Consider the following 24,740-nt stretch of genomic DNA (forward strand, 5'->3'; position numbering starts at 1 on the left):
AGAAGTGCACTCAGCTGACAATTTTCTCATTCCTGAGACTTGACTTCTGATTCCATTCCACATACAGAATGAAGCATTCATGATTAAGGATCTAGCCCAGTATCTTCTTCCAGTACTGCATTGCTTGTATTTAAAAGTGCCTTCATACTGAATCCAGTTGACGTTTTATATAGTTGACATTTTTTATGTTAGTTGAGATTCCCTATATATAGTTCAGTTTCATGTATTTAACTGGTTAAGTTACCATTTCCATCAGACATGTAAGAAATTACACATTATGAGTGTAATTTTCAACTTTTCTATTTGCTAAATGTATAAACGGATCTTCATAAATTCTATGAAAAATGAAGATTTTTTTTTAAAAAGTTTTTAAGGTGTTTAGCATGTGTATAAATAAGAATTTAAACCTGTAACTGGGAAAACAGTTTCAAGTTAATAAACAAATACTCCCTCAGTTAAGGAAATAAACCATTAATATTGATGCTATCCTTTCTCACTGACATCAAGTGTGCAACTCACACCTGACAGAACAAGTATGTAAGTTTTGCCAAAAACTGCTGTGATAAAAATCTGAGTGAAAACGTTGCTATATGGGGTTCTGGTTAAAAACCCAGCCATTAGTTTTACAGCACAGTATAATCATTTAACTACTGCTGACAAGGAGTGCTAATGAACAAAAGCTAAGAAGTACCAAGGTAACTATGTCTCTGTTTCAACAGATAAGCACTTAGATATATATTTGTATCACATCAGGACCATTGCTGTCACCACTTTACCATTTCAGATTCAGTCATGCACTGCTGTCTATTTCCTAAACAAATGGTTGGTTAATTTCATGACTGTACCAGTGTGGTACAGCTATATGCATAAAGGTATACAACTATGCTTTCAAAACTGAATTATTAATAAGGAAGGAAAGTGTTTACATCAATTCTCAACTAATTGGTTAGGAGAAGAAAAGGTTACCAACCCGAAAACGAGCAGTCCCTTATCAGCAGTTACTCAGACTTTCCTTAAGCAGGCAATGCCAATGAAGTAGGCATTTTCCGACACAAATCTCACACTTAACCAGCAATCAATTTTCTTACCCTTTCGGCCTCCAAATCCTTTTTGTTACAGAAGTATGAGTGTATCAACGTTACTTTAGAATCACGGTAAAAATTTTATCAGTTTGTATTTAGTACTTGACAGTCACTACTGTGTAGATGGAAGAACTTTAGAAAGAACAGATCATGTAAAACTGAAGGTGAATATTGTTTCTTTCACACAACAGCTGGCAGCAGAGGCAAGACTTAATAGTACAAATGATATTAGCTTACAAAAATAATCATGATTAAGTTCTCAGTAGCACAATTAGACCAAACAACTTTGAGGATTCTTGTATTCATACTATTATTTTCCCTGCAAAGTCTGTTGGCTTTGTTAGGCATGGTTGTGAGCAACTAGGAAGTAAAAACATCATTTTTTTAAAATTGCATTTAAATTCAGATTAGTATACAGAACAGTAACACCTCTGAAGTTAATTCCTAACAGTCAGCAAAAGAAGATAAGTATATACAGAGTCTGAAAGTTCGACCCCATCTAAGTTCCTGCTCTGAGGAACCCTCATCTACACACCTGGCATTAGCATTCTGACTGAATCATAGAATCACGAGGTTGGAAACGACCTGTAAGATCATCCAGTCCAACCATCTTCTCATCACCATTGCCATCACAACACTAAACCACATCACGCAGCTCCTCATCCAGATGCCTCTTGAACACTGCCAGGGACGGCGACTCCACCACCTCTCTGGGCAGCCATTCCAGTGCCTGACCACTCTCTCAGAGAAAAAGTTCTTCCTCATGTCCATCCTAAACTTCCTCTGGTAGAACTTGCAGCCATTTCCTTGGGTCCTGTTTGTTGCCTGGGAGAAGATGATGTCTCCCCTGAGCCTCCTCTTCTCCAGACTAAACAACCCCAGCTCCTTCAGCCACTCCTCATAAGATTTTGCTCCAGGAAATTTGTGCACAGAAAGTACAGTTCTCCTAGCACAAGACAAATAATATGCCTCAAGAAATGAAACTATATTATCTTTTTAAAGGTTACGGAAGCAAAAGAAGTTTGTCTTGTTCATTTCTCTAAAGACATTACATGAGATGTAGTGATTATGATTTTATATAAAAGAATTAAGGTCAACAAGAAGTATTATCCACAGAACTGGTTCCCTAATAAGCCTGAATTTTGAATGCAGTGCCTTTTCCTCAAATGGGCTAGCTTTTATTTCTTACTAAAATTTACTTATGTTGTTACCAAACCAGTCACAGCATTCTGAATACTAATCGAGATTATTTTCCTATGTAAGAGAACAACATAGCTGGTTGCCAGCACAGTTGCCCATGACAGATGTTATTTCAAACTGATCATATATTGACCTAGAATGCATCCACACCATCATCAGCAAGTTAACATTCATACTGTGAGCATGTAAAGGTGAAACACGGCTACTGAAAGTTCTGGCTGAAGCCAAAATTCTTGACCCAACTCCAATATCCATTTTCTGCCTCAGAGGAACAACTACACTGAGTGAAAAGAAAGCCTATCAACCTCATTTGTATAGATTTTTGGAGTCTTTATAAACCATATATTCATTGCTATGTTGGCAAATACTAACAGATCAGTCTTTCCACAGAAAGCAGCCAGGATCATTCTCACTAAGATCCACACGTGCTGAGAAATAGCTGAGACCAGTAACCGTACAACTTTTAAATAGGACAGACACTTAATAGCAATTTCTTTTTTATTTAAAAAAGTTGAAAAGCCAGCAAACCCAGCTAATGTGAACAGGAAGATCTTTTTTCTTCTAATAGCGATGCCTGGAACCACATAAAACCAAACAGCTTATTAAAAAAAAAAAAAAAAAAAAAAAAAAAGCCCAGTCATTTTTTAGTTTTATTAAGCTAACCTCAATAAGAACTGTTTTCGCTAATGCAGGTAGCGCTGAAGTTTTTCTATTTGAACTGTGCATGGTCATTCAACCAACACTTACAATTTTATCTGCAAAGTCAGGGAACTGAACAAAGTCAGAGGAATTAAAGCAAACTAAAAAAAAAAATAAACATAACCCAGCATTTTTTTCCTTAAAAGAAAAACCATTAAAACTCCATGCTTTTATACCTCGACATAAGATACTGAATGTCCTCCAGAACTTTGAAGCTCTTCTCCGCTGTAAGAAGTAGGCACTATATATTTCTCGCATCTTAACAATACAGATATTTTAACCAGGAACTTAACCAAATTAGACACTATTTACAACCGTTGTTGAAAACCGTTTCTTCTGCATCTTCTAGTAATTAAAAAAGTGAATGTAACCGTCAATACTGTCAAATCTATAACGTTTTATTCTAGAGCATCCTCACTTCCTCTACAGCAAACTCAACTTAACCTTCCGTGGACCAATTGGCCTATCGTTCAATTCATTAATAGCAGTCATAGCTTCCTCATAGTTCGTCATAGCGACGATGGCATCACCTGAAGGTAATCCTTGTTCATTGTACTGTACAGAAACCGACTCTGGTATAACTCTGTAGCCATAGAAAAAATCCAGAATCTCATTAGGAGTTGCTTTAAAAGGTAAGTTTTTCAAGCGGATAGGAACAATCCGGTCAGAACCACCACTGAAATTCGGGTCTGGCATAAATCTTCCTTCAGGAAAATTTCCCATTTTATTATTCCCAAATTCCATTCTGCCAAAAGGTTTGCTGTCACCACCAAAATCCATGAGGGGCGGTGGACCTCTAAAATCCTTAGGAGGGCCCATGAAATTCTCAGGGGGGTGCCTAAATTCAGAAGGATGCCTGAAGTTCCCAGGGGGACCAAATGAATGCATGGGTGGCCCTTGTGGTGGTCCAGGTGAGCCGACCGGACGGGACAGCTCACCTCTGTTATACGCATGTGAATGACCCTGCATTTCATTGGGTGTAGAGAATGGAGCAGTTACACCAAATTTCTGCATCTGCTCTTCAGATATAAGTCTCAGTAATACCTCTGTTCCCAAATACCGTTGATGATTTAAATTTTCTGCTTTCATGGCTTGTTCTTCAGATTTAAACTTCACTAACGCCTCTCCCAGCCCAACGCCTTTGTCATCATAGAGCAAATAAATATCATCTTCGTCAATATCAAACCTCTCAAAAAACCTTCGCACTTCAACTTTGGTGACATCAAATGGAAAATTCCTTACATAAGCACATATCTTCAGGCCAGAATGACCTTCCCGATAACTTTTTTCTGTTAAGGCCTGCCCAGGATGACCTCTTTCCTGTGATCTTTTCCTCTCGTAAGAATCAAGCATTTTCAACATTGACTTTCTTGAAATTGGAAAAATGTAAACAGAACGATTGAGAAGAACCTTTCTATGACATTCCAAAGCAGCCTGATAATCTCTCTCGTTCCTTAACATCACGAAGGCATCTCTAGTCCTCCTCTGATGCTTTTCCGATAAAATCTTTATTTGTTTGTTGCTTATATCCAGATCAGGGAAAAATTCTCTCAAATCTCTCTTTTCCACATTAGTTGATAGATTCCTTAAGTGTATGTAATATTCCTGGCCGGAAGGCGATCGAGAACGTGTTCTTTGTCTCCTAGGTGATCTTGAATGAGAATGTTTCCTTGCATGCATGTAGCCTGAACTTCTTGGAGAATGTTCTTTGCAGAAAAAGTGATCCATTTCATTTGGTATGTCTACCCTCCCACCATATTCAATCCACCGTTCCTCCGTAGTTGGACTTATTTCTATAAACCTCTGACCCATGTACTGTCTGTGCCGCTTAAGTCCTTCTAAGGCATCACCAGGCGTAGCAAATTTTACCAAGCAATTACCGTTATTCAAACCATTACGATGCTTGATCAGAATGACTCCATCCACACGTATCCCAGAAAGGAAATCGCGTACTGCATCTTCTGTTGCAGAGTAAGGTATACCACGTAGAAATAAGTAAAGATCATCTGGGTTAAATGCATGAGAATCCTTTCTTGACTGATAGCCTGATTTAGGCATACCTACATCACCTTGTCTCGTACCATTGGTGTGGAAGCCAGCCTCTGGATGATTTGGTGGACCGTAACCAGGTTTATTTATCCCTTTTGTAAATGCTGCAACTAAATGTGGAACATCTCCAACACCTGATCCACCAGAACCATTAGGACCTGTTCGTCTAGACCCAGGCATAGCTTCTCGTCCCCCACGGTCAAATCGCTTCCGGCTCATTTCTATGGTATTCTGCATTTCTGCCTTGCTGCTGAGAAAGAGCTCTATGCGCGAGTCCTTGATAAACCCTCCCGAACAGCTCATGGCACGCCGTGCATCTTCATCTGTTGCAAATATAATAAAAGCCTCCCCAATTTCTCCTCCAATAATATGCACACCTCCATCGGGAATATTCAATCCCAAGAAGAAACGACGGATATCTGCAGGACCCGCAACAACAGGAAGCCCCTGCAAACGGATGACTACAGCCATGCTGAGCTCAACCCACAGCAAAAATCACCTGCAGACAAAAAGGTACACATGATAGCACGTCTTTAGTACTCAGCTATTACAGTATCTTAACACTTAAACTAGAGCCTTTTTAAATGACTGTCCTTGTCTCAATCAAGAGAAAAGATAGCAAAATAAAAAAGAACACCTTCGCGAGTTCACAATAGGATTAAAACAAGATTCACTGAAAGTTGATTAGTCAAAACAATTAGCTACTCCACCTGCACAAGTCTATCAGCATTCCCTATCCTAAGGGCAACCAAATCCACCTCAGTTATCCTCTCCATCCATGATACCTGAAGAACGCCTACAGTCTTTCACGGCACAGCTGCTGTATGCCAGAGAGCTCAGACCAGTCCTAAGGAACAAAAATTCCTGTTTACTTTTGAACAGGACGTTTGTGAACATAAACACTAAAAATACTAGATGAAAAAAGGAGAAAAGAAAAAGGGTAACTGCGACACTGGAAAATGAAGTAATTCAACAGCAGTGATGACTTTACTGCTTTGACAAGTTGCTCTAACCAGTGATCAGTTCTGCAACCACGTGTTTTTCTCAGCGTTCAGAAATGTTGTCTCTTTCATGTAGTCAGAGTATTAATTGCAGCAGCCACATGCACTCAGGAGAGCATATCCTAGTTCCCAGCCACAAGTCTGTGCGAATAAACTGCCGTGTACGATCTTGTCACAATACTCAGTGAGAAGTGTTAAGCTTTTGGCAGCTTACCTGTTTCTGCTTGGAAGACCTGATAAATTCTGTAAAATCAACTTAACTGTGGAAAGAAAATGAAACATAATTAATGGCTGATATCTGTACTTCGGTTTACAAACTTTGCTACATTGCTGCAGCTTCCACAGCAGCGGCTAATATTAAAGCCAAGCATGTAATGAAACCACAATCTGTGATAAAATGAAGGCCTCCTTCCATGTTCCAAGGAACATTACATCTTTGTGTTTCCAAAGCAAAGGATATTCAAAAGTTGACTTCTGCAAATGATGAAAACACGATGAGGTTCATCAACTGTGTCATACCAAACCGCTGAAATCAAACAGACCGACTATATATCGGGGATAACCCTCAAGTCTTTGAGATCTTGAAAGATGCGTAAGTCCATCTCAAGATTATAGCACGTGTCCATTCTTCCACAATCCACCTTCTTTCACAGTTCACAAGAGTATGCTACTCACCAGTCCAGCACCATACTTAATGTAAGGAGTGAAGACAATCAAAAGAGCAAACGTATGTAGTGAGAAGAACCTTCAATGAGCTTCTCAATTCACAAAGCAGAATTCAGTGTCTTCCCTAACTATTAACTGCCTTTCAAAATCACTTAATACACTGACTTGATCACATCCAAATTGTCAACATTATCATCTAATGACACGCAACACACAGTGTAATACTGTCAGAACAAAGATAAGCTTCCAGAGCATACAACTACATCCCTTTAAAAAGAACAAGAACCCAAGGCCCTGTTAACAAGCATTTGCAAACATCTCCTGCAAAAACCCTTGTTCAGTAACAAGTATAAAGCATTAGATCCTGATGTCAACTTAGCTACTGATCACAGTAACTCTGATTTCACCAAAGTCCAGAAAAGCAACAGCAAAGACCAAATTCTGTAACTAACACATTCTGGTCACTTCTACATCACCACTTTATAAACAAAACTAACCAAAACAAATGCCTGCTTAATACTTGTACTGAAGATCATCAGCCCTCTGCAGTTTTGCAGTGAACTGACTCCAGCCAGCAGCCACGCAGTTGATTGTTTATTCCACATCCCCATCAGCAGGACAGGGAAGAAAGTAAGAATGGATGCAAGAAAACTCTTGGTCAAGATAAAAACAGTTTAACATGTAAAGGAAAGATTAAAAAAAAAAAAAAAGGAAAACAAAGGAAATCACTCACCAACTCCTACATGAAGATCTGCCTCAGAACAATAGCCACCTTAGAAGCCAAAAACATATCCTGCCTCCCTTTCCCTCAAAAAATCCAGAGAACAAAAATCTTCCTCTATCTCAGTTTGTGCTGCTGAACAGGATGCTATATGGTAGAAAACACTTCTTTAGTTACCTTGGGTCAGCTGCCTTGGCTGTGTGCTCTCACAACCTCTTGGCCACTTCCTGTCTATACCAACTGGAGTAGCTGAATGGGAAAAAGAAAGCCTTGACCTTGTACAAAGGCTGCTTAGGGAAAGCCAAAACGCTGGTGTCGTCAGCACTGTTTAGCCAAAAATCCGGAACACCATATTGTCTGCTATGAAGAAAGTTAACTCCATTCACTCCATTCCAGCTGGACCCACTTTAATCTATCTTCTCAACAGATGTGAAAGCAATGCCAGAAGCAAGGAGAAATTCAAGGGCAGGATTTTCTTTGTAGGGCCTTCATGTCTTGAAAAGTCAAATCCGCTGCCCTGCTACTTGCCGATGTATTTAATCTGTAGTATTTCTGAATTTCATCCCAATCCTTAAACAGCATTCAGACCAGATCTCCTCAGAACTTCTTCGATGATAAATGGCAAGTTCTGTATGATGTATCATGGATACAATGTACAACCTTCACTGGTTAAAACCAGACAGTTCAAGAAGTCCTTAAACAGAAAAGCAAGTTCTGATAACACATTTTTACTCACTGCACATTAAACAACCAAGAAGCAGCAGGACCTGTAGACAAGCCATCCAACTGTTTAACTGAATGAATATGGTGACTTTCAGGATGTAAGTGCCAATTCATAACTTGAGCAAGGACTTCAGAGAACGGGGATTTACATCATAAATAGACTGACAACCTCATGCCACCCATTTAAAAACATGGAAGTACACCCACCAATGCTTTAAGAGATTCTGCGCTTGACTGGGTTGGCTAGAAAGCAGTGCTACATCTATACTTCCACAATCTTAGCAAATTTCAAATACCATTAAAACCTCACTAAATTAACACTTCTCTCTCTCAAAAAAAAAAAAAAAAAAAAAAAAAAAGTAACATTTTATGAAACTAAGTCTGAATCTGACTAACATTCTTGCTGCAATGTAGTGAGATTGCAATGGCTTGGCGACAGTGAATGTGCAAACCAGAAGGCACGTTCACAGAAATGTCACAACTGTAAAACCCGGTGCGTATGAGAAGTGTCAAACAGCTGGCGGGGTGATGATGATTTGTTATTCCAATCGTCTTACAAACGAGCACTAGCACTGGCAACGGGCTGTCGCACACCGGTTTCCCGTCGCGAAGCCAGATGCGGATGACCGCCGCAGGCGGGCAGGCCGCCGGCGGCGCCGATCCCAGCGCCGCAGAGCCGCAGCTCCGCCCGCAGCCAGCGCAGCGCCCGCCCGGAGGGGAAGCAGATCCCGCCCGCCAGCAGGCCGCAGCAAGGGGCCGCGGGTTGGAGGCCGAGCAGGGAGCCGCGCGGCCGCGTCCGGGAGCCGGCCCGGCAAGGAGCGAGCCCGGCTTCCCCGGAGCAGGGTGACGGGAGGGGCCGCGGAGGGAAGGGCGAGAGGCAGCCCGGCGGCGCGAGGAGGCCTCGGGCGACGGCCGCGCAACGGCTCCCAGAGGGCCGGGCTGCCGAGGAGCGGCGACACGCGGCCGGCTCGCGGCGGGAACCCCGCGCCCTCGGTGACCGGAGCGCCCCGGGACCCCGGGCGCCGTCCCTCACGGCATCCACCCACCGGACAGGCCGCCGGGACAGCCTCCGCGCCGAGCGCCGCTCCCCGCAGCTCGCGGCGCAGTACCGCCAAGATGGCGCCCTCCGTCGCTCCCTCCCACAACGCTCCGCGTAGGAACCCAACTGCGCCTGCGCGACCCCCTCCCCTGCCCTCGAAGCCCCGCAAGTTCTTCCGTCTCTCTCCGCCAGCACCCGGCGCGGGGCTTCTTCCGTAGGGCGCGCTTCTGCAGCTGGCACCGTGTGCGCGTGCGTGGCGCCTTGGCGCGCAGTCGGAGTCCGGCAGCCCCGAGAGAAGCGGCGCTGCGCGTGCAGCCGGCGTTCAGCTTTCTCAAGGCGGTCGGGCGGCGCGGGCCGTGCCTTGGCATCGCGGTTACCTCAGTAGCTGCGCTGCCGGTTTCTTCTCAGAAAAATAACACACAAAGCACTTCTGTTATACTTCCTTATCATGCTTTTACGTTTGCATAGCGATAGACAAGGGGGAAGGGTTTCAAACTGACACAGGGGAGGTTTAGGTTAGACGTTAGGAGGAAGTTTTTCACACAGAGGGTGGTGACGCACTGGAACAGGTTGCCCAAGGAGGCTGTGGATGCCCCATCCCTGGAGGCATTCAAGGCCAGGCTGGATGTGGCTCTGGGCAGCCTGGTCTGCTGGTTGGCGACCCTGCACATAGCAGGGGGTTGAAACTGGATGATCTTTGTGCTCCTTTTCAACCCAGGCCGTTCTATGATTCTGTGATTACTGTGTTATGTAACCAGTCTACAAGTGAGGCCCCAGAAAGCGAGCCGCCAACCCCCCATTACCGCACTGTTACTGACCCAGCCGCGCTTCCCCAGCGCAGCCCCTCGTAACTCCCCCCCGCGCACCCCGCCACGCGTTCCCGCCCCGCGCCGTCCCTCGCGGCCGCCGTACGAGGCAGCCGTGGGCGGGTAGCGCTGGAGGCCGCCCGTAGCCATGGCGACCGCTGTCGCGCTGCTGCTGCTGCTGCTCCCTCTGCTCCGGGTGCCGCCATCCGCCCGCGGCTTCTCTCTGCCCCTGCAGCGTCCCGGCGACTGCGGCGATGCGCACTACTTCGACATCTCGCAGCTGTCCTGCGGGCCCTGCGGGGCGCACCAGAGGCGGAGCGCCGGCGGTGAGCGGGGCGGCAACGAGTGGCGGTGCGGGGGGGCGAACGGAACCAAAGCACGGAGCGGCTTGGGTTAGAAGGGTCCTTAAAGCCCGCCGAGCTCCAGCTGTGGGAAAAGACGCCGCCCAGCAGCTCAGGGTGCCCAGGGCACCGCTAACCTGGCCCTCAGCGCTGCCAGGGATGGGGCAGCCACAGCAATGGGCAACTGTGCCAGCGCCTCACTACCCTCTGAGTGAGAAATCTCAAGTCCCGTCTAAATCTCTGTCAGGGTAACCCACCATTTTGACAAATGCTGGTTCTGTAAAAGTGGGCTGGTAAGGATGCTAGTGGTTCTTGCAAAATCACATCCTTGCACGTGATTTTTACGCAGCCAAATTTAGGAGTTTACATAATAAATACGGTTCATTAGCACTTAGAATCAATTTTATTTTTTAGTATGTGCTTAAACATATGGCAAAATGTCTGTGATAAAGAGGCTATAAAGTTTATGGAAAAAAAAAAAAGCTATTGAGCATTAGCAAGTGCCATGAAAGTAGTGTTTACATGAATTTCAATGTTATTCACTGAAATTTCAAGATAAACCTTAGTTCACATGGAAAATGTTAAGTGTTTAAAATAGCTTTAAAACTACTTTTATATTTTTATGAACTTTTGCAGGTAAACATAGAATCATAGAACAGCTCAGGTTGGAAAAGACCTTCAAGATCACTGAGTCCAACCACAACCTGACCATACTACCCTAACTAACAGCCCTCTGCTAAATGATGTCCCTGAGCACCACATCCAAATGGTTTTTAAACACATCCAGGGATGGTGACTCAACCACCTCCCTGGGGAGCCTATTGCAGGGCTTAACAACCCTTCTGTAAAGAAGTTTTTCCTGATATCCAACCTAAACTTCCCCTGGCACAACTTGAGGCCATTTCCCCTCATCCTGTCACCAGTGAGAAGAGACCAGCCCTGCTCTCACTGTAGGCACCTTTCCAATATTGGAAGAGGGCAATAAGGTCTGCCCTCAGCTTACTTTTCATCATATTCAAAGGATAAAAACGGAATTCAGATACATAATGCTGGTGACGATGTAGAGAGCGGGCTAAGGATGGCACTGTGGTATTATTAAACCAACTGATAGAGTTGGAGAAAAAACACAAAAGTGCATCTTTTATGTGTTCCTCCTTAGCTCCCTCATGTTTCACTCAACCCTGTAACATTCTCCCAAAACCTATCCCTAGAAACAATGGCATGAACATTTTTTTAAAAAACAGGGTAATTTTCACATCTTACTTCTGTGTTTTATGCATACATCTGAAAAACTATATTGATTCCTTGAGGAGAAAATAACATTTGTTCTTAGTATTCTGTGACAAAAAATCAATTTTGTGTAGATTAAAAGCTTGTTTTTGTTTTCAGGTTGTTCATGTGTATGTCTGCCAGGGTATAGGATGGTTTCTAATAACGGTGGGTCCTCTGTTGTTTGTGAAAAATGCCCAGCAAATATGGTGAGTATTGAACTTTGCACACTTTGCCATAAAACTGATACTAGATTTCCATCTGACTGCGAGCTGTTTTTAATTTAAAATAATTTTGAGAGATAGTCTTTACTTGGAAATTTTTTACTTTAAAACAATGTTTATCAATAAGAATATATTTCTCTTTAGAATGATATATTATTTCAGAGGCATCTTTTCATTATAAATTTGACTGCACTGTCAAAGCAAGAGGATTTAAAACGTTCAGTTTCCCTGCAGTGCTGTTGAGTTCTGTCTCATGTTATATTACCTTTGTATTACTCGTGTTATATTAGCCTTGCACACCAACCACTGTTTTATGGAATGCTAAAGAAGAATTGCCACTCATTAGTGTTTTATTTATATAAATCCTATTATAGATTGTTATATTCAGGCTGTATCTTTCTACTCCTTGATACTTTGCTTTGAAATGAGCTGCTACTTTTATGTTACTGTAATTATACCTATGTGCCCTTGTAGTTTGCTCAATTCTTTCAGCCTGTCTTGACAAATTAAAGTACGATTCAGTGTCATATTCAAAGCATAGAGCTGGAGGCACCAACCTTAACCATCTTTCTCCCTCTAGAGTAAACAGAAAAATAATATTTCTCGAGGAGAAAAAAATTCTAGGACACCAAGCTGAGTGCTGTAGCTGACACGCTAGAGGGAAGGAATGCTATCTTGAGGGACCACAAAAGGCTTGAGAGATGGGCCCATGCCAACCTCATGAAGTTCAGCAAGGCCAAGTGCAAGGTCCTGCACCTGGGTCAAGGCAAACCCAACCACAGATACAGGCTGGGCAAAGAATGGCTTGAGACTGAGGAGAGGGATTTGGGGGTGTCAGTTGATGAGAGATTCAACGTGAGCCTGCAATGTGTGCTTGCAGCCCAGAAGGCCAATGGTATCCTGTGTTGCACCAGGAGAAATGTGACCCGCAGGTCCAGAGAGGTGATTCTGCTCCTCTACTCTGCTCTTGTGAGACCCCACCTGGAGTATTGTGTCCAGTTCTGGGGCCCCCAACATAAGAAGAGCATGGAGCTGTTGGAGCAAGTCCAGAGGAGTGCAGTGAAGATGATCAGAGGGCTGGAGCACCTCCCCTACAAGGACGGACTGAGAGAGCTGGGGTTCTTCAACCTGGAGAAGAGAAGGCTCCTAAGGGACCTTATAGCAGCCTTCCAGTACCTGAAGGGAGGCTACAGAAAAGCTGGGGAGGGACTTTTTATAAGGGCAGGTAGTGATAGGATGAAAGGAAATGGCTTTAAACCGGAAGAGGGTAGATTTAGACTGGATGCTAAGAAGTAATTCTTTACTATGAGCGTGGTGAGGTGCTGGAACAGGTTGCCCAGTGAGGTTGTTGATGTCCCCTCATTAGAAGCATTCAAGGCCAGGCTGGATGGGGCTGTGAGCAACCTGGTCTACAGGGAGGTGTCCCTGCCTGTAGCAGGGGGTTGGAACTACATGATCTTAATGATCCATTCCAACCCAAACCATTCCACAATTTTATGATTCTAGAATCACAGAATCACCTGGGTTGGAAGGGACCTCAAGGATCATGTAGTTCCAACCCCCCTGCCTAGCAGGGCCACCAAACATACACATTCAGATCAGGTTGCCCAGGACCCCGTCCAACCTGGCCTTGAACACGTCCAAGGACAGGGCATCCACAACCTCCCTGGGCAGCCCGTTCTAGAATAGTTTCCTTCTCAACTCAAGAGAAGAGCTTAATTGCATAAGTTTAGCAACTAACTGGGTAATGTGAGTAGTTTTTCTCTTCTTTTCATCTTGTGACTAGACCAAGTCCTTGGCAAATATCTATTGATGTTTTTGTCATTCCACTTGTACTGGTGGTAATTTTCTTCGATCCCATGGCAGTGGAGAAGGGAATAACATCTGTATCACCCAAAGATGGTCATTTATCTTCACTTCTCCCATTGTTTTTGATCTGGGGTGCCCTTATTCCTTAATATAACGGAAGTGTGCTTGTGAACTGTTCAGATACATGCGTGCAGTTACGATAGCTGATCAACTCTAAGACTTCTTCATTTCCATTAGTTCTGTATATGTAAATATGACTTTATGCATTAGTATTTTGATTGCTTTTATATATATGTATACACATGTATATTTTAGCAGAAAAACTCTATCTTTTTTAAACCCAGCACTTTCAGTGAACTCTAGTCTTTACTACAGGTATTAACAAATGTTTCAGAAAAACTCAAAAATACTTTTTTTGGTCTGTCTTTGGATAGAATTATGTTGTATCTGAACAAATTTTCTAGTAAAGAACATCTGGATCAGTCATTCGTCACAGGTATTTGATGATTGATTTTGAAAAAGTTAATAGTTTTATGTTTAATTTTAGAGTGGGGTTACTCAAGATGGATGGAATTGTATTACTTGCCCTAAGGGCCTGACTTCTGAAGGAAAATGTAAATGCCTCAGTAATGAAATATTAGGTAAGAAATATATGCAAGTTATGCGATATTATTGCTTGTTTTAGATATTTGAGTTCTTTTAAATAAAAAAGGAAATTTAACATATGTTTGCATTTGTAAGGTAATAATTTAGCATTGCTATTGATCCCAAACTTCGTTCCTCAAAGACAGCAAATCTTTATCACTGTTCCTAGAAACAAAAACTAATGAGAAAGAGTTGTAGAAAAGAATACTGCAACACTACATCACTTTCCTGAAGCTGGTTGGCACATGGAAGTAGGTGGTGAAATGGGGAGTAAAACCAATTTCAGTGCAGACGTAAGAAAAAACACACACATGTTTTGGAGAATATAACGCGTGGGCACTTTGCAGTATGGAAATTACAGATACATGGGCAGGTGGAACCAGGAAGCCTGAGTGCACCAAGCAAGCCGTTGTGTGTTCAGATCTGTGGATTTCACGCTTCCCTAAAATGCACTGAATCTGTGATTCCCTGACAAACGCCTGCCTAAATCTGCAGCTCTTAAAAAAGTTTCTGAGAGTTAAAAAAGTAGTTAAAAAAGTTTCTGAGAGCTCTAATTTTCTTCATTTGCAAAGACACAGGATGGAAAAAAACTTCTCACGTGTCTGTAATTCTCTGATTAAATATTTAATGGCCAGTTTGGTTTAATTTCTTACATAGTCTACTAGAGAGTCACTCTTTCCAGGATGACTAATTTTAATTTTTTTAGGAATCTAGAAATGTTAATATCACATGAAAAAATATATCTATTCTGAGCCTTTTTGGTTTGAAACAGCAAAGCAGAAATACATGAAATACTTCATGACTACAATGGTGTGTATGCACTGTATAAACAACACATTGGCATACGTACATGTATAGAGTCAGAAAATCATTAAGGTTGGAAAAGACCTCTAAGATCATCGAGTCCAACTGTCAGCCCAACATAAATAAATATGAGTATGCATTTATGGTGGATGTATTGTGCAAGTTGTGCTTTTGATTTGGAGGAGACAAAATCTTTGCATTTATTTCAGATCTCTGCGCTGACGCTTTCATTCTTAGCACTTTTTTTAAGCTGCATGACATACTGTGCATCACACTGTTATATCACAGCTGCTTTTCTTTTCAACTCAGTGGAAAGAAGTGTTGATGGCATTTTGCTAAATGAAGCATTGTGCACAGCTTGTAATGGGAGCGCAGAGTCGTTCTCCACTTCAGATGCGTCAGGAAGCAGGTAAGTATTCTTCCTTTTTACTGATAAATTTGGAAGTCTCATATTCTGTTTAAATGGAATATTTCTGAGATAAAGTCTGTATCCATGGGATACAAACGGTTATGAATAATAGAAATGTTCTCTTTTGCTTCTACTGTATACGTCCTTAAAGCTTGGTGAGAGTCTTAAAAGCAATGAGTTGGAATCTCTCGAGCCAATATCAAACTTAATATGTATTGTGTTTGATAAAATCCTTACCTTCCCAGCACTGTTCTTTTCATTTTTTGTGTGTTTTGCTTCTGTGGGCTTTTTTTGTTGTTTGTTTTGATGTCTGTATCATTTCTTTGCTTCTTCACTGACAGTAGAAACAAACTAATAAGGAGTTTTGGATTTCAGTTTGAGTTGTTGAAGATGCTCTTGGTGTCATTAGGCCTTACCTCTTTAAAAGGCATCCTATGTAATCAGCATTCACTAAGCACTTAATATCATACTTAACTGCATTTTAAGTGTTTTTTTCATGTTTGCAATCCGTAGGTGTGTAAGATGTGAACAGACATTCATCAATGTAAGCAAGTCGTGTGACTGTAGCACCCCAAATATTTTAGTAAGTAGAGGAATGCTTATTTCATCAAAGTTCAGAAAAATGAAAAGTTGTGTTGAAAAATGCAAACATTTCCATTTGTAAATTTTGTTTCTTTTTCAGAGTGGAGGTTTATGTTTCAGCGCTCGTGAAAGCTTACCTCCAAAGGGAATTGCAACTGTTCGGTTTGGACAGCTAGTAAGTATTTTTGTACTGAAGCATTTTCAAGCTGTATCCAGCAAGTCTTTTAAATTCTCTTCCTGGAAAACGAAGGTGGTGGTTTGCTGTCCAGTCGCAGTGATTGTGAGGTAATTTGCATCAGCATAGAGAGAGGAGTGGATATGTAGATCTGGCAAGCATTGCTCTGTTGGGATAGGTTTGAGAACATCTTGGAGGCTGAAAAGCGGAGGTAATCTACACAAGTTTGGTATCAAAACAAAGTTGTATGTGGTCTGTTGTATTTATTGTGTGTGGACTTCTTTGGTGGCATGCAGCAACAGAACAAGGGGCAACGGGCAGAAAGCTTCCTGAAGGACAGGAAATTCCATAATAACACCAGGAAGAACTTCTTTACTGTGTGAGTGATGGAGCACCGGATCAGGCTTCCCAGAGAGGCTGTGGAATCTCCTTCTCTTGGAATATTCAAGACCCATCTTGTTGGGAAGATTTCTGCTCCAATAGGCTTGCTCAGTTATCCCAAAAAGAGACACAGGAGTCTTCAGCTTTCTTTATTCAAATAAAGGGAGAGTCTCCTGAGGGCATTTCTGGGTAGGATCTCTCAATCCACCAGAGGCCCAGCCTCTTTTTACTACTATACCCTGATGCTATAGTGAGCTTGCTCCCTTATCCCCCTAGTACTCAAGGTTCACATTCTTTTCAGTTCACCTACCACGTGTTCATCTCCCCACTAGATACCCCCCCTTTGTTTCCTGTGTTTTTACAAACTTTGTAATCTGAATTCAGTGTTTGCTGTTTTGCCCAACTTTGTGTCCTGTCAGTCAGCAAGATGTATAAGCAGGTATTAAACCAGCATCTCCTGTCATATACCCAAGATAAATTTGTTCAAATAGTTCTCCTCAGTTTTCATTTGTCAGTCTTATTTTGCAAGCACGTCTTATCCTTTCTTCATTCATCTCAGTCTCAACTCCTATCTGTGTGACCTACTGTAGGGAATCTACTTTAACAGGGGGGTTGGACTCTGGAAGAACAGAGTTCAGGAGTTTGGTTTAAATCCAATTGTAAAATGCAAGTGGTGAAATGAATTTGGCAAATGTGGTTGCAAGTTAAATTTACCATCCAGTCAACTCTTTACTCTTGAAATTATTAGTACTTCCTTGTACAGTAAAAAGAGCTCCTCTGCCACAGAATCTGTACTCAAAACTTCAGTAGTTCCACTCTTACTATGTGTATTTTGTCTAACTTATTGGAGTGAAACAAAGGATTTCATTTTGGTGGTTGAGTTTAGAAGGGAGCTGGTTCGATTTAGACATTTTCAAAGATTAGAAAGCTCTTATAAAAAATAAGTAGCTTCTTCTGTTTGACAGTTTCCCAGACTGTTGTGTTCAGTTAATTGTTCTGAACAAAGACAGTGAAGCTGTTCCTTACTTACAGGGTGTAACACTGACATCGGCTTGGTTTCTGAAAAACCTGCAATCCTCAGCCTCTGCCTGCTGGGTGAGTTTCATTAATGTTTGCAGTTTGCTTTTTTATGCAAAACAAGTACTGTGCATAAGAGCCCCTCTAACACTGGGGCTTTAGTTTGTGGAAGTTGGCTTGCTTTAAATAACTTTATGTTGAGAAGACAACAGATAAGAGAAATATATATCCAGAATGCTTAGAAAGGCTATTAAGCTCTAATGAATGGTATTGCATTCAGCCACTCTCTGTGGCTAAAATCTTCACAGGGTGAATAGTGTGAAAGTCCTGCAATAGTCAGTTTTCTACTGATAATTCTGTTTTGTGATGGAGAAGGATAACCACTGAACCTTCCATTTTATTTCTGTTTTGATTTATGTGTTAATTTATTTAACTGCATATTGCTCTGGGTGGCAGTAACCATGAAGAGTGGCTGCAGCAACAGAATCACGCACAGTAGCGAAGAGGATAAGCCTGCCTCGTTTACCAGCCCCCTTTTCTCACTCTTGCTTTGCCACATTCCTTTCCTCTCAACCTCGCTTTAACTTCTCATGACCCACGTTTTCTCCCCATTTCACACACACTGCTCTGAGATGCATCCTCCTCCTCATTCCCTTCATTCTCACCAACTGAATCTGTTCTCATCCCATCGATAAGTTTAATCCTGTTTCTCCTGCTGAGCTCTTCCGAGGTGCTGCCTGAATGTTTGTGCAGCTGCTGATCTGACCCATGCAAAGGCAGCGGGTGCTGGCGAGTTAATGCTAATTCTATTATTGGCACCTGTGTGCAGCTGCCAGGAGTCACTTCTGGCATCACATGGCAGCAGTTTGTTTGCCAAAATTGAACAATCATGTAAATACAAGGTTTAGAAGCAGCAGATTACAAGAAGTACTAAGCTGAAGAGAGGATATTTATGAAGCATGTAGCTATAATAAAGCCTCATTTTTCAGGTGCAGTTTCTGATTTAATTTTATTTTTTTTTTAATCATAACGATCCAAATAATGCAAAAAAAAAAAAAAAAAAAAAAGACATCTTTAAAAATGTAGAACCAGAATAACTTGAAGAAAATATTAGATGTTGGCAAAACAAAATCACTTTCAAGTGAAGATGAGGTTTAGGAATGACTAAATGTAACAAATTTTGTATCTCACAAAAAACTGCTCATAGATTTTTTTTTTTTCTGTGTTCCTGTGTTTCTCCACTGCAGTTGTACTCTAACCTCACAGCATGCCAAGCTCTTGGAAATATGTGTGTGATGAATATGAACTCACTGAGTTCTTCAAGTACAGATGCCTGCACTTTATTTCAATATATTTATACCAATACAGCAAGGCTAGGTATTGTTCATTCAATAGCATTCTGGTAAGTTACCTTTTCCATTACATTCTGTCTTGAATTGTGTTTATGGAATTTATTGTTCTGAGTGTTCTTTGATTTAAAACACTGTGTTTATGTAGAGAAAACGTTGTGATGTTTTTCAGGAGGCATAATCTGCCATGGCTGTATTATGGCTATCAACCAGGATTAGCATCCCAAGTGCTTGAGACAAATCATCTCCCTACTGTCTTCAGTTTTAAAGGAAGAAGTGAGGTAAGTGGGAGGCAATAGATGTGGGGAATTGCATGTTAGGAAGAGGACATCATCACTTAAAAAGTTTTCAATTTGTTGCAGATCCAAGTCCACTAAAGATAATTTTTAGGCAGCTGGTGTAACAAAACTCAGTGGGAGATCTGTATGGAAGAAGAGGGTGATATTTATGTTGAAAAAACTTCTCCAGGAAAATATTATTTTACTAACTCACACTTGCACACATATTTCTGTTGCTCATACTTGTGTGCTCACGTTCGTAATGCAGAGCTAAGCATACCTAAGTGATCTGACCAGGACCGATTGTGTGTGACACAGGAAACAAGCCAGCTAGTAAGTCCTCAGTAAGACTCCAAGATTCTTGTGGATTGGCAGTGATAAACTAGAATTTGGATCTTTTATACCCCTACAAAGTTAATACGTTAGGCATTGCCCTTCACTCCTAGTATTCTTTACTTCAATTTCTCTAAGTCTTAAGAAAGTTGTTACATGTGTTTTTCCCTTACTTGAAATGCATACATCCTTACAGATCTGTTGGTTTTCCTCATGAGCTAATTAGAAAAATAAGGGTGTAAGTGATGTGCTGTAACTTTGCTGCTGTACTCCTGGTGTCAGGGTGCAGAGTTTTTACTGGCATGTCTGACCTGTAGTTTTATCTCAGCCCTCTCCTCATTTGCAGTGATGGGAACTGTATTCTCCATAGTTGTTACACTATTTAAGCCCTTCCTTCTCTTGTTTCTGGCACTTATGCACATATTTCTATTCATATGTCCATTACATCAATTTTCATTCTTGTGTTACAAGTCTGAACAAGCTGAGTTCTATCAAAAATTGATTCAATCTATCATTCCAGCTCAGAAATCTCATTTTCTTTAGATAAGTAATTGGTGTTTTATTTTATGAAATTGTTGTAAAGTTAGTAAAATTGGAATAGTTCATACAGATTAAGTAGATCACAGAGAATAGTTTTAGTGGTAACCTGTTGTTTGTACTGCTATATTTATCTTTTCTTCCAGTTGACTCAAAAATAAACTATTAGGCTTTTTAGCCAAGTTGTGTTGTATTTTATATTAAACAAAGTTGCAGTGTTGCAGTTCAGCTTCTGCTTTAACAAGTAAGAAGTGTTCATCGTAAGGCTGAAATTCTGAGGCTGCTGCATGTTAGAAACCTGCATAGATTTCAGATTACATAGGGCATATCAACCTGTATAATTTTCTTAATGTGAATAGATTTTTCCAGTCCTACCAGTTCTAACAGCAGAGGCCTATAAAACAAAATACTTATTATATATCTATAGGAAATGGAAATAAGAGGCTGGAGAGATATACAAAATCCATTCCAGCAAAATAGAAAAAGTCACGTTGTAACTGAGCTGTTTTGTCACTGTCAATTAAAATATCTCAGTATTTATTACTTTTGTTAGGTTTACCTTTACCTGCCAGTACTGAGATAAATACAGGAGGTCAGAGGCCTCTCAGCAGAAATCAAGAAGTAAGACTCGTGTTCTTTTTCACTAAGTCTAAATAAGTGTTTTTTACAGTCATTTAAGGCTGCCAGCCTTTAAATGAGGTTAGGGAGGTTCTGGTTGTGCAGATGTGTTTGCAGCTGTGCTCCTAGGCCTGGCTGTGCCCCTTCACCACGTGCTTCAACCATTGGTTCAGGCCACGACCTAAGGGTCTCATACACCACCAAATCACCACCAAACATGAAAGTAGTTGAATAAGCATGATCTGGTAGAAGCATAGCAGTGGTATGGTTTTGTAGCTTTCAGGTTGTGGGTAATTTGTGTTGATTGTGAGTTTGAGTTGAGAAAATGCCTGATATATCTAATATACAATTACGGGTGTGCACTCAAGAGAAACCATTTTCTATTCTCTTGGAAGCTTTTGGTTTGAGGGCAAAAAAATACAAGCAAAAAGTGAGGCTATAAAAGAAAAAAAAGATAATAAAGTTTAAAAACAAGCAAACAAAAAAAGTAAAATACCAAAACTAAAAGCATAAAATCTAAGGGAGAAAAATAAATCATCCTACTGAAAGTTTTAGAGGTGCATAGAACAATGACACAGTAATCCCTAAAGTGTTTTGTTGTTTGTCTCCTTTTTTTATCATCAGGATGTGAAACTGCAGTTTATTGCAGCCTCGTATGATGCAGCAGGAAACTTTCTTAAATGGCAGAGTTTGGAAGGAGGCCTCTTACAGGTAGGTTTGATGTAATTGCCTTTTTTGGATAGCGGTGGTGTTGTGACTGCCTGTAGGCAAAGCCTTCAAACAAAAGCCAAGTGTCTCATTACTACAGTAGTGACAGTTCATAAGGTAAACATGGGTAGATTAGGGAAAGTAACCCTCGATTGAGTCTCAAGATGATCTCTCTAAAATGAAGAGTGTAATCTCAGCAACCCATCATCCAGTGGTCCAATATCCGCTTAAAATACCTGAAAGTTCTGAGAAACAGCAGAAATTGGAAGCTATGGAATGTAACAAAGCATAATTCGGTCAGCAGTCCAGCAGTGATGTAGGCTCTCTCAGCAATTCTCTAGGCTGGCAATAAAAGGAAGACGGGCAAAAACAATCAGGAATTGTCCATCCTCTTGTCCAAGCCCTTCACGTCACTCTCGGTGCACTTTGCTTTCAATGCTTCAGTATCTGCAGAAGAATAGCAGACGTTCAGGATTTAGATGGTGGTTTGCTCTTTGTTTTGGTACCTTCTCAGGATGAATTGTCTTGCTTCTGCCTTCCAGGTTTTAAGGAAATGGGTGTTTGAGAAAATGGGTTACTGAGCTAGTGATGACATTGGAAAATACTGTGCGAGAATAAATTCAAACAGCATTTTAACACCTACATTAATACAATAAGTATTATTGCTTACTCTTTAAAACCAATCCTTAAAAATAGAACAAAATAAAACTCAGTGTATATTTAATGAATCTGCTGATTATATAAGCTGCTTGGGGTACCTGTGAATTTTTAGTGTCAGAAAGTAATAGCCTAATTGAATTAGTCTAATTATTATTATGTTTTGTTCAGCTTTGTCCTGATACCCAGACTAAATTGAGTGCAGCTTACGTATTTGGAACAACTTATGAACAAAGTGTAAGTAAGAGAGAAAATGCTTTTCTGACTATTTAAGTTAAATTGTTTTATGTATCATCAATAACTCAGTGCTAAGCAGTCCCAGCTCTCTGCCTTTCCTTACAGGAGAGGTGTTCCAGTCCCTTAATCACCTTCATGGCCTTGCACTGGGCTATATCAAGTAGCAATGTACCTCTCGTGCTGGTGAGCAGAGAACCAGACATGACTGGTGTTTGTGCTATTTCTAATTTTGTGTCTGAAAGTTGCTAGAATATTTTTTCCTGGTCTTTTGAAAAATAGCAGAAGAAACGTTAGCAGAGCTTCATTCTCTTTGGTTATCTGCTCAACTGCAGTCATTTTTATGAATCACAGAATTGTAGGGGTTGGAAGGGACCTGCAGAGATCATCGAGTCCAACCCCCCTGCCAAAGCAGGTTCCCCACACCAGGTCACACAGGTAGGCATCCAGGCAGGTCTTGAACATCTCCAGAGAAGGAGACTCCACCACCTCCCTGGGCAGCCTGTTCCAGTGCTCCGTCACCTCACTGTAAAGAAGTTCTTGCACAATTTGTGCAGAACTTCCTATGCTGCAGTTTCCAGCCGTTTCCCCTTGTCCTGTCTCCACTCACCACTGAAAACAGTCTGGCCTCACCATTCTGCCCCCCACACCTTAGATATTTATAGACCTGGATCAGGTCCCCTCTCAGTCTTCTTTTCTCAAGGCTGAACAGACCCAGTTCACTCAGCCTTTCCTCATAGCAGAGATGCTCCAGGCCCCTCACCATCTTTGTGGCCCTCCGCTGGACTCTTTCCAAGAGGTCCCTGTCTTTTTTGTACTGGGGAGCCCAGAACTGGGCTTCATATGAAATCATGCCATAATTGCAAGTAGCTGGAATGCATTGTCTTTTGCAAAGGGCAGAACAGATTTCATAGCAGTTTTATAAGGGAAGAATCCACGAGTTGAGAAAATCATGAAATGGCTGAAGTGACCTTTGCATTCTGATGTGTTTTTCCTCGTAGTGCAAGATTTCCGTTTCCAAGATTTTACTGGATTTTACTAATCCAATCTTTTATGACCTGTTCTATGAATATAACGGTGACAGTGGACAGCAATACCTTTGGGCTGTGCCAGTGTTAAATCTGAATCTGCAGTACAGTGAGATGTATGTGAATCAAGGTAAGAATATCACAGTAACAATTCTCTGAATTCCGATAATCTGAATAACTCAGAATGCCAAGGCTTTGTATTAATTACAGTCTCCAAGTTGTTTTTCAATATACCTTCATCCACTGTAACTTCTGCCTTCCTCCCTTCCTCCCTTCTTTTCTTTTGTGAATTTATCATTTTTCTAGGCATGTTCTGATAGTGTTATGTGCAAATTTCGGTTGAAGATACTGGTCCAATCAATAGTATGCACAAAAAGGTTATCTGGTGTTATTATATACCAGTTTAAATTGGAAATATGTAATTCTCCATCCTGAATACAAGAGTATGTACTGCTTTTATTAGATTTCGTCCTGCCTGTGCATTGAGTTAATTTCTTCAGTATTGAGACTCTCCTTTTCTTTCCAAAGGCAGCAGTATGAGAAACTGGCTTTTGACTCGTCGCTTCTTTTTGGTGGATACATTGAGTGGAAGAGAAAATGACTTGGGAAAGCTACCAAGAGTAATTCGAGTTGCTAGCAAAATAACAATAAGGTGATTAAATGCATGGGATATACAGTCTTGTGCAATCTGCATTTTATGGTGTCTTAAGTGGAAGTTGTTTTGTTATGTTGTTTCTCCTATGTTCTGTGCTTGACAGTAGCAGGCGTTTCTGTAGGTTATTCTCCTGAGTGAGAGAGAATACCTAACACTGATCTGTGGGGCTTAAAGTCACTGTGATTACTTCTCACTTAAGATGGATCAATCTATGTATGCATAATGCAAGTTAATGGGCATTCAGTCATCTTATATGAGCAAGTGTCATCAGAACTCCTCTGTGGTTTTTTGGTGTGTATATTGCTGACTGTATAAGGGTGCTATTTCATATTCCATATTCTTTTCACAGTGTTTTTACAAGCTCTGGCCTATAAATGTTGTCATACAGTCCAGAATGGTCTTTCAGTCATTATACGTACAGTAGCCTTGTAGAGGAAGACTGCCTTTTAGGGTCATCACTGCTTATGAATCTGCAGTGGAATCTGTTTTGAAAGAACATTTTCTTTCCTTCTTTATGTAACGTATTTCTCTGAGATCGGTGTCTAAACAAAATTGAGATCTTTTATCAGCGCTTCTTTACAATTTAGTATGAAATTATAGCTAAAAAGATTGCTGATTAGCAGTGTCTCATCACCTATGCAGGTAAGCATCTTGCAGGTTAATTTAATGTACCAGCTCTGGTCGTTATGACGTACATACAA

At 41.2% G+C, this 24,740-nt stretch overlaps 2 protein-coding genes across 6 annotated transcripts in view; one reads left to right on the forward strand and one right to left on the reverse strand.

Moving 5' to 3' along the window:
* Positions 1 to 341: 341 nt before the first annotated feature.
* RBM12B (RNA binding motif protein 12B) lies at positions 342 to 9,303 on the reverse strand. Of its 4 annotated transcripts, none has more exons than XM_052703349.1 (3): positions 9,188 to 9,303; positions 6,246 to 6,291; positions 342 to 5,529 (listed from the first exon to the last, which is right to left on the reverse strand). In XM_052703349.1, exon 3 carries the CDS (start codon positions 5,499 to 5,501, stop codon positions 3,405 to 3,407), a length of 2,097 nt encoding a protein of 698 aa, XP_052559309.1. In that variant the 5' UTR covers positions 5,502 to 5,529; positions 6,246 to 6,291; positions 9,188 to 9,303; the 3' UTR covers positions 342 to 3,404. The 4 variants fall into 4 exon arrangements, with proteins under 4 accessions (XP_052559309.1, XP_052559313.1, XP_052559310.1 ...); XM_052703353.1 differs by having other exon boundaries at positions 342 to 5,877; XM_052703350.1 differs by lacking the exon at positions 9,188 to 9,303 and having other exon boundaries at positions 6,246 to 8,824.
* Positions 9,304 to 10,081: 778 nt separating this feature from the next.
* Positions 10,082 to 24,740, forward strand: part of TMEM67 (transmembrane protein 67) — a 31,106-nt gene continuing 16,447 nt past the window's right edge. Inside the window, exons 1-13 of one of the 2 annotated variants that reach the window (XM_052703346.1) lie at positions 10,082 to 10,312; positions 11,717 to 11,805; positions 14,177 to 14,270; positions 15,388 to 15,487; positions 16,001 to 16,070; positions 16,170 to 16,244; positions 17,658 to 17,720; positions 18,890 to 19,044; positions 19,164 to 19,272; positions 21,382 to 21,468; positions 22,294 to 22,359; positions 23,358 to 23,514; positions 23,913 to 24,036. In XM_052703346.1, coding sequence (XP_052559306.1) covers positions 10,135 to 10,312; positions 11,717 to 11,805; positions 14,177 to 14,270; positions 15,388 to 15,487; positions 16,001 to 16,070; positions 16,170 to 16,244; positions 17,658 to 17,720; positions 18,890 to 19,044; positions 19,164 to 19,272; positions 21,382 to 21,468; positions 22,294 to 22,359; positions 23,358 to 23,514; positions 23,913 to 24,036 — 1,367 coding nt within the window. In that variant the 5' untranslated portion in view covers positions 10,082 to 10,134. The remainder of the gene's footprint in view (positions 10,313 to 11,716; positions 11,806 to 14,176; positions 14,271 to 15,387; positions 15,488 to 16,000; positions 16,071 to 16,169; positions 16,245 to 17,657; positions 17,721 to 18,889; positions 19,045 to 19,163; positions 19,273 to 21,381; positions 21,469 to 22,293; positions 22,360 to 23,357; positions 23,515 to 23,912; positions 24,037 to 24,740) is intronic. The other variant, XM_052703345.1, reaches the window with a different exon arrangement.

This window comes from Tympanuchus pallidicinctus, unplaced genomic scaffold (assembly GCF_026119805.1).
Source record: "Tympanuchus pallidicinctus isolate F22 unplaced genomic scaffold, pur_lepc_1.0 scaffold5, whole genome shotgun sequence".
NCBI classification, from domain to species: Eukaryota; Metazoa; Chordata; class Aves; order Galliformes; family Phasianidae; genus Tympanuchus; species Tympanuchus pallidicinctus.

Excerpts from the sequence above, each read along its gene's own strand:
- RBM12B (XM_052703349.1), bottom strand. The coding sequence starts at position 5,501 with ATGGCTGTAGTCATCCGTTTGCAGGGGCTTCCTGTTGTTGCGGGTCCT.